We start from the raw sequence: 10000 nt of genomic DNA on the forward strand, positions 1-10000 counted from the left end.
ACACTGAACACCGGGGATTTGTGGGCATAGTCTTTAGGTTTGTTGTTTTGGATCGGCATTGCATACATACACATACACACACGCTCACCGTACACACTAACCAGAACACTCACACACATGGACACACATAGAAGCTAAATATCCACACACAAAACCAGAACCGCCGTAACCGAAACCCACCCACGCACAAATGCATGTATGCGCACGCACGCACGCACGCACGCACGCACACTGTGATTGTCAGGAGCAAATGCTTCGGTTCACTTAATCAAAAACGGACAGGCAACTGATCATGTGACAGGACTAGCTTGAGCATAATCTCCAGTATCATTCAAACATTGTTCACTACATGGTAAACCTTTAGATGTAATATTCATAGTCCTCAACTAAACATGTCACTCAAAAACAAAGAGGAGAGAATAACTTTGATGGACAGAGAACTTATGACAAAACTACTCATTCCAAAAAGGTTTCAAAGAGTCACACCCAAATGCACAGGAGGGTAGCAGAACGTGCACATTCACATGCACAGAAACCAGGATACAATAGCATCAGGAACACAACACACACAAACAAACAAACACAGAAACAAACAAACAGCTCAAACATCAGCAACAGAGGCTACACCATCCATACTGCTCTAATCCTTAGGCCGATAGATACAACACAACAACATCAGCAGTGACAATTCACATTAGGTCTCCTATATGCACAGTATCATCAATTACAGTGGCCCTATTGAACTCCACATCATGAGGTTTTTCTCCATATCCTCCATTGCCTCATTTGAATAGTTAACACTAGAACAGCCGTGCGTTTTTTTTTTTGCCGCCTGGGGGGTGAAATGACCATAGTCTTTACAATGCCATGCTGCTATTCACACACAACGACCACTAGCTGGCCGTCTTGTAAATTAGCCTGCCTCCTACACAGAAAAGCTGCAAAATAGCTTTATGCTAGCTTATCCTAGTGTGATTTTGAAAATGTAAAGATACTGGGTGGTAGAACGCACATATCTAGGAAAGGTCATGAAAGGAGGGTCCTGAAATTTCATCTAGTGCAAAGATATTTAAAAGAAAATTGTGTTAAGCATAGAAATGACCTTCACACTACTACTTTGACTGTCAGAGGGCAAACCTGGGTCATGTCAGCACAATAACCGGTATAGTATGTTTAGATTACACATGAAAAATCACAGTAGGCTTCTATGTCAATCCATAGCCACACGACCCAAATACCAGAGGTAAAATGTCTATAAATCAATCCTATCATTGCAACCTCAACATGCATTCATTCTGTGAGTAGATTCACGACTTAAGGTGCCGTTCAATCCCATGTGGCTTACACAGCATGGCCTTGAACAGTAAAACCCTTTCACCACGGCAAAACTAAGAAAAGACTTGTGGATATTATGACTGAACCTGAATACTAGATTGCCCAGTTTCGAATTCTATGGGAGCTTTATTCAGAATGCTAATCATGTAGGTACATTTACATGCTACCCAGAATCCCTAGAGCTGTTCAGAGGGGAGCATATGTATACTGTATAATACATGACTGATTACAGTGACAGTGGACAAGCTCCACACCTCTTCGCTACGAGGGCTGACACATACTCAGAGGTGAACGGCAGGGGTTCAACCAGGGTGCACGGCGGTTTCCACGCCAACCCCTCCGTTCCAGTGGGCGCTAATGGAAACCACAGAGCCGTAATGGAAACCAACAGAGCCGTAATGGAAACCACAAGGGCCAGTGAGTGCAGTGAGTGCCAGCAACGAACGTCTGGATGACCTCAGCGTACTGTATGGCACCTCAGTTCTGTCACCGCACAAAGAACCGCCGTGAAACAGACACGAGGTATGGAGCGCGCATCTCACGTCAAGCAACCGTTGGTGTTTATTTTTAAAAGGTTGCCTCTGAGTGTCTTGAAGACATGGGCACCTTACAATAGTTTTATCTTGATCTTGTTGAATACTTGTGTGTGACTTTCATAACTCGAATATTATAATATATAATGGCCTGTGAATGCCACACATCCCCACGCATTCCCTAACTTGTCCTCAATGATAGGTTAGTTAGCGTTGTTAGAATGTTGGGAAATGGTGAAAATCACATGAGGACCAAGAAAAGCAGAGCCACACCCTCCACCTCCACCTGAACCACCACACCCTCCACCTCCACCTTCAACTGAACCCCACCCACCACCCCCTCCTGAACCACCCCACCCTCCACCTCCATCGAAACCACCACACCCTCCACCTCCATCTGACCCACCACACCCTCCACCTCCACCTGAACCACCACACCCTCCATCTCCACCTGAACCACCCCACCCTCCACCCCCTCCTGAACCACCCCACCCTCCACCTCCATCTAAACCACCACACCCTCCACCTCCATCTGACCCACCACACCCTCCACCCCCTCCTGAACCACCACACCCTCCACCTCCATCTAAACCACCACACCCTCCACCTCCATCTAAACCACCACACCCTCCACCTCCACCTGAACCACCACACCCTCCACCTCCATCTGAACCTCCACACCCTCCACCTCTACCTGAACCCTAACCCTCCACACCCTCCACACCACCTGAACCACCACACCCTCCACCTCCACCTGAACCCCAACCCTCCACACCCTCCACACCCTCCACCTGAACCTCACCCTCCACCTCCGCCTGTGGATGGCATATAGCCACTGACATAAGGAGCGCCAACCAAAAACACGTGGTATTCTGGTTCGGCCACAGCGTACAGTGTTCACACACCCCGCCCCCCCCCCCCCAACACACACGCGTTGATAACTGCCCTGACTGAACTCTCACGTCAACTTTGACCATTGTGACGAAAGTGCTGGTGAACCCAGTGCCAGTTCAGGCCTGTACTGTATAGCTGCTGCTAAACCTTGATCGCTAACACATGTAGGCACGTGTAGCCAGCAGAGAGAGGGAAAGAGAGAGAGAGAGAGAGAGAGAGAGAGAGAGAGAGAGAGAGAGAGAGAGAGAGAGAGAGGGGGGGGGGGGGCTCTCCACAGTTTTGACAAGCCCTTCTCTCAACACCCGCCTGTGAAACCAGCCGCCGGGGGAGCGGGCCAAAAATAATATCTCATCAATCTTGTCCTCACTGACAGGAAATCAACATCAAACAGAGACTAGGTTTTCTCATGCCTCAGAGTCCTGTACCCACCATCACACACTGAGACACTGATGGGGAGAAGAGGGAGGGAGAGAGAGAGAGAGAGAGAGAGAGAGAGAGAGAGAGAAACACAGAGAGACAGAGAGAGAAAGAGAGCGAGAGAAAGAGAGACAGAGAGACAGAGAGAAATAAAATGAGGGATATAGTAACACAGTTACACACAGAAAGAAAGGGGGAGAGGGGAAAACTGTCTATGCTGCTGGACGGCGCTGTGAGCTGGGTCAGCCTGCGTGCTGATGACAAGAGAGGTTTGAGCCCCACAGAACCAGGACAGGAGTTAGTACTGTAACACTACACTCTCTCATTCTCTCTCTCTCTCTCTCTCTCTCTCTCACTCTCTCTCTCACACGCTACACACAAAACCTCTGTTCTGTAAGGCCACACACTCCACAACAACAACAACAACAACAACGACGACACCAAACACAACCACAACACACAACCTCTTGAGACAACAACTCCAGCCACACGTACAGGAGAACCAAGCGGGAACCAAGCGAAGCAGCAAGCTCAAAGCAATCGAGAGAGAGCCTCCAAATGGGAGGGAGGCATCCAGCATTCAGGGTGTGGGAGCTGACTGAAGATCAGGGCCAGAGTCATGTCGAGCAGTGATGATGCGAGCGGTCAGAGCCTTGTCACACAGTGATGATGCGATGGGGCTGGCAGTGACAGACAAGCAGAAAGTGGGCTTTTTCTTTTCTTTTCTTTTCAGGGTTACCCTAGGAAACCAGGAACCGTGAAGGAAAGAAAACGCCAGTAGACCTCAGTTGTCACAGAGAACATGCAAATGGTGCGAATAAAAAATCGAGTCATAGACGTGTCTCGCAAAAGTAACTCAAGCCAAATGACAACAAGAAACGCGTTCAGATCCAGCAACGGTCATTGAGATTGACGGCTGCTTAAAAAAGACCACCAATCATAATGCACTTGAGGATTTGGGGTTTTCTTGTGAAGGGGAAATTATTTTTAGCGTATTGTAGGGGTTTCATGACTAGTTCTTCTTTCACACTGAGGATCCTAATTTGGTCATTTCAATGAGAGCGATTTCATTGGACAGATTTCTGAATTCTGACACATTACACTAGAGGACCACATATATAGACAAACAATTAGACATTTGAAATAACGCACCACAGATTCACACCCTATGTCAATCGTTTAGTCATGAAAGCTCTAGTTTTTTCAAATTAAATTAAAAGGCAGCACGTAGGATGTCAAAGAAAAGACAGAAAAAGGACAGCTCAAGGATGACTTTAGGTAAGCACTGTGTGATGGACAGAGAGAAAAAGAGTAAGAGAGGGAGAGAGAGATAGATAGAGACAGAGAGAGAGATAGAGAGAGAGAGACAGATAGCGAGAGAGAGAGAGACATAGAGACAGAGACAGAGATAGAGAGAGAGAGAGAGAGAGAGAGAGAGAGAGAGAGAGAGAGAGAGAGAGAGAGACAGTACAGGGTAGTGGACTTGTCCTGGTGGCCAAGGTCTCCAGTCATGCAGTGTGACTTTACATTACTGTAAGGTTACTGTATCTAAACAGTCAGGTGAACCAACCCCCCTCCATGGGGGGGGCGCACTCGAGTCACAACAACCACACCACCTTGCCTGGATTTTGGACTTACTTTCTGCCTCGTGTCGAGTTATAACTCCCTCCGTATTTCTTCCGATTAAGGATGAGAGCAGCAATTTCTGGCACGTAGCGAGCAAACATGGCCTACATGCATGGAACAGAAAAAAGAAAAAGGGCATGCAGAGAGGGTTCTACCGGAGACAGGAAAAACAGCAGAACCTTCCGGAAAATACTTACTTTCTCCCATTAACCGCACTATAGGAACCACCATATTTCTTGCGGTTTCCTATTAACTCTATGATTTCAGGGACGTAGCTGGCAAACATGGCCTAAGGAGAAGATAGGAGACAGAAAAAGAGACTAAAAAAGAGACGACGCCATTGAGAGGGTGGAGGGGGACGCTGGCGCTGAAATCCAATGAGATTTCTGGGGGGGAGAAAAATATTGTAATATATATATATATATGTAATAATAGAAAATCAATATGCAAATGTTGAGGGGATGATAGTGCCGAAAAGTGGAGAGAAAACAAACCGATTCCAACGCGTTTCCAAAAACATTTTTGAAGCCAAAAGAAAAAAAACAATTTCTGGGTAGAAACAAATTCAGAGACAAACGTCTTTCTTAAGAGAGTTTTTAAGGGGCCTTGGGTTTTGGGAAGGGTGGTGGTGTGAGGTCAAATATCGCCACGGCGACAGCCAGACCAACTGTCACTATCTGTGACAGATTCGCCAAGGTATCTCTCAGCGAAGAAGAGAAAGGGGGGGGGGGGGGGAAACAACCTATGTGCCATGTTTTGTCCAACAAACACTAAGGATGTGGCAGGTTCATCTGAATAGGCCGACCTGATTGGTCCACAGCTGCAAAACACATTAAGACTCATTCAGAAGACTGGAGGGGAAATGAGCTGGATGCATTTTGCAGAGTTTCGCAGCCTGGTTCTTGTGATTAGAACCTTCTATTCTCTTCTATGGGTCTTTGGGAATCATAAGAACTGACAACTTCTTGGAATCATATTTCCATGTCGAGTGATTGTCGCTAACAGCTTAGCTAAACCGAAAGGGTCTTGCGTACTTGTTCATCCACTAATGGTGAAGAGTTCTGCTTAAAAACACCTCTTCTCCACCCAGCCAGAGCTCAGTGTAAACTGATCACCAGCACCCCCGGGGGTCAGCCTGTGTTATGACAGGAGACCTGATCTAAAGCGCAGTTTTTTTTTTGTGTGTTATTATACAGAATCTCCACACTGAAGTCATTTCTCCAGTCTCTGATACGAAACAGACCCCCATCAGCTCTACCTAAAGCCTTTCCAGACCCTCTCCGAAACAAAGGAGACACACACACAAACCACGATGACAACCTCACCGTTACACAGCTGGAGGTTATAATACTGTATGATGTGAGAGGAGTTAGAATAAGGTCCAAGCTAACAATCTAGCTCTTTGGCTGTGGTACAGTAAGACCATTCGCCTCTATTTTGGGGGGGGGAGGGGTGTGTGGTGGGGGGTTGGACACATGATAGGACAGGGGGTTTGGGGTCAGAAGTGGGGGAGCGGGGAAATCCGGGGGAGACTAATAGAGATGAGTGGGAGAGAGTGATGGCTGCGGTCGCTATGGTAACGCTCAGGCTGGCCTAAGCCTTGTCTTCCTGCCACCGTGTTTGTTGGAATTGTGGGAAGGGACACGAGAGGGGGAGGGGGGGAGGAGGGGGGGTCCTGAAAACCCGCAGACGACTGCTTTTGAGAGAACAGCGACAACAACATTATCATACGATGTCTTACGATGACTCTACTCTTTAAACAGGTACACACACTGTCAGAGGGGGGGGGGGGGGGGGGGGGGGACAAGGGGAGAACACACAGTACTGTAATACCGTAACACACACACACACACACGGTAGGTTACGCAGGTACACTTTAAGCGAGGAGGAAAAACAGAACATACATGAACAATGACAAACACCAATGCACATTATTAAACAACAGTGTGTCAACATTGCAAGAGACTAGAGATACTGTACATGTGTCGTCTGGTGGACTAGAACATTCCTACTTGCTGTATAGATGGGGACAGGCAGGTTATAGGAGAGGGGGGGGGGGGCAAGGGGGGAGAGAGGAGGAGAGAGAAAACGTGAGTTTACCAAACCACCGAGGATGAAGAAGACCATGAACAGGCGTCCGAGGGTGGTCTTTGCATAGACGTCTCCGTAGCCTACTGTAGACATAGTGACCATGAGCAGGTAGACACATTCCCAGTAGGAAAGAGATTGGGAATTTTGGAAGTTCTCCCAAGGGTCCCCTGAGTTTTCCACCTGGGATGGGGGGCGGGCGGGGGGGTTGGGATTTCACAGGGTAGTAGTCAGAAACACATACAGGTGATATCAGCCCTTAGGAGCAGGAGATTCTAATGTTCTTGCTCAGCTTTCTTATAATTAATCAAAAAAATAAAAGAAATATCGGGAGTCATAAGAGTCAATTGAAACTGCATCGAAATCAGTAGAAGTAGTAGAAACACAAACCAAAATGGTTGCGAAATGGTTCGGGGAGTAAGGTACGCTCCCCTTCTGAGGTTGTTGTATGTACACTGTCTGGGGGGCTGTTGGTTAACAAAACCCACTGAACATAAACGTTGCTACTGTCATGCGTGTTTGATTCAATCTGGCCCAGAGTCTTTATGCGTTTCATTCTGAGAGGACCTACAAGCCATTGGGGGGGAGATATAGCTGAGCTTATGCTACCATCTAGAGGTGGAGTTGACCTCCTGCATACTCCGATCCTGAAACTGGGGGATGGTGTGTCATGTCGAGCCATTGACATAAGTGTACTGACAAAAATCTGAGCCAGCCGTTTTTTATTTTTTTTATTTTTTTGAGGCGCTAAAAGTGAAAGACTTAGAAAAAAAGGAAAAACAGACATTGATCTGTGTTTTATGATACATAAAGCGCCCCTATCTCTTCATCATCACATGGAAACACCCTCTATGGGCCTGGTCCAAAGACAACCCCTAGCCCCCTCCCCTTGGGTGTGAGCTGGACCTGAACAACAAAGGGTAGATGGGAGCCAGTTCCTCCTCCGTGGCTCCCCCTAGCCTTTTAAACCGCCCCCAAAAAACACAGACAGATCCACAAACACCTAGGGGGACAGTAGGGGCTAGAGGTTGTGTTTGGACTAAGCGTAGGAGTATTCACCTCCCTTACTCACCCCAGACCCCCATAGACCCCCCCTCCCGTCCACTTACCAAATGTATGAATCCGGCAGCTGTTAGCCATGTGCTTATGAAGATGGAACACAGGTTCACCAGCTTGATGGAATTGCTGGGTAAAATAAGAACCATAAAACTCTCTCAAAGAGATCCAGACCAGAGGTTTACAGAAGAAGAGAATGAGATGCGAACAGCTCGTCTACTATACGGGTGGGGGGGGGGGGGGGGGGGGTTGGTTGTGAATCTATTCTAGGACAACAGAACTGGGGGGGACAGGAGCCACACTGACTACAACCTGGCTTAGAATGTTGTAGTCGGCTCGTCTTAAGCCAGGGATGACTTGGGATTGGACTTCAGTTGGGGGGGAGCAGGGCACAAACAAAAAGTGCGAAACAAATAAACCGACATAAAAAAAAGTCATTGTCCTTAACAAGGGGTCTACTCTTTGGAACTGCTTAGATGTACATTATGTCATGACAGCTGAGAGTAATGTCGTCTTTCTAAACCGACACCTTAGGCTGTGTGTAGTCTCTGCTCTCTCTCCTTCTTTCTATTATTCACACTCTCTCTCTCTCTCCCTTTCTCTCTCCCTTCCTCTCTCTCTCTCTTTCTCTCTCTCTCTCTCTGTGTGTGTGTAAAGCTGCCTCACCTACAGTACATCAGATGTAGCTAGATCAAAAAAGCGGATTAAAGTACTCTACTCCACTCCTCTGTGTTTACAACAGAGCTTTAAGCCCTGCCCCACATCTGGGCCAGAGGCCAGCCGCTCGTTGGCTAGGAGGGTCACAGCCTCGGTTGCCCTTTACTTCACAGTCCCACACTTTACCTGCTATCAAATGACACGTTAACACGGTATACTGGTAGTAACATCGGTACTGTATTACATAACATAATCATTTTTTTCCTCTTTTTTGGGGGGGTGAAATTCAAAACAAGCATTTTGGGTACATCAGGTACCACCTAGAGGTGGTTTTCACTCTAGAAAGTGCACATTGTTACCGCGTAAGTAAATACGAGGTAAATAACGCCTGTGGGTAGGACTGTGAAATAAAGTGTTACCGTCGTGTTCTAAAGGCAGAGAGCAAACCTGCTTCTATGTCAGATGGAGTCTGTTGTTGTTGTTGTGGTGCTGGAGTAGTAGGAAGAGTGGTTGTTTTTTTTCGTAGTGGGAGAGTGTGTCGAAAGCACAATACTTACCTTGTTTTTAAGATATTCAAAAACTGTAAAATTTCTGAGAACTGTATCAATCGCAATGCTCTCAGGAATCTTAAACCTGCAATGGAGAGAGAGGGAGGGAGGGAGGGAGAGAGAGAGAGAGTGAGAGAAAGAGAGAGAGAAAGAGAGAGAGAGAGAAAGAGAAAAATAAATAAGTTTAGAGTAAGTTTAAAGAGGATTAACACACTTGATATCATTGAAACAGACAGGTACTGCACAGACTAGTAAGAATGGATGCTTCTGGAAAGATGCCATCTGTCTGAAGGCGATGATAACCGTGTCAGAGTGAAGAATGTCACTTCATAGTAACTGTAACCTGGTTTTAGTCTGGACATACTTATGCTAGAGGATTACTTGTATACCAGTATACCTACCGTACTGTATTGTATTATATTGCATTTCATATCATCGTACTCTGCACAGCTGCACAGCATTTTTGCACTATTGAAGCCACTGTAAAATCCATCACTTTATTACTTGTAGGGTAATTTTAAGGGTTATTATCAATGTAGGGTTACTTTTTTTAGTAACTTACGTTACTTCTTATTAGTGTGTTTTTTGTATCTGAATGCTGCAATGTCAATGTTGAGACCAAAGCCAAGGAATGTTACTCTTGTACGCAGAAAGATGTAATGAAAGTGATTCTGATTGTGATAGAGTGATTAGAGTGATAGAGTGATAGAGTGGACACACTGTGGGCTGACAACTGTGTCTCGTGTGTTTCTGTCTGGCTTCCAAAAATGATTCAACACCTTCAGCTCATCCAGAGAGATTACACCAGAACAATGCAACACCTGCCCCAATGTCAGTTTGCATAAC

The 10000-nt window shown here is 46.5% G+C and overlaps 1 protein-coding gene across 3 annotated transcripts in view; it reads right to left on the bottom strand.

The window, feature by feature from the left end:
- Nucleotides 1-10000, bottom strand: part of kcnma1a (potassium large conductance calcium-activated channel, subfamily M, alpha member 1a) — a gene marked incomplete at both ends in the record, with an annotated part of 185528 nt that overhangs the window by 65826 nt on the left and 109702 nt on the right. For all 3 annotated transcript variants that reach the window (XM_080542819.1, XM_080542818.1, XM_080542817.1), the window contains 4 exons: nucleotides 5003-5094; nucleotides 6906-7076; nucleotides 8003-8078; nucleotides 9164-9239. In XM_080542819.1, the coding sequence (XP_080398945.1) occupies nucleotides 5003-5094; nucleotides 6906-7076; nucleotides 8003-8078; nucleotides 9164-9239 (415 nt within the window). The remainder of the gene's footprint in view (nucleotides 1-5002; nucleotides 5095-6905; nucleotides 7077-8002; nucleotides 8079-9163; nucleotides 9240-10000) is intronic.

Source organism: Nansenia antarctica (genome assembly GCF_963989245.1).
Source record: "Nansenia antarctica genome assembly, chromosome: 1".
In the NCBI taxonomy this organism is placed as follows: Eukaryota; Metazoa; Chordata; class Actinopteri; order Argentiniformes; family Microstomatidae; genus Nansenia; species Nansenia antarctica.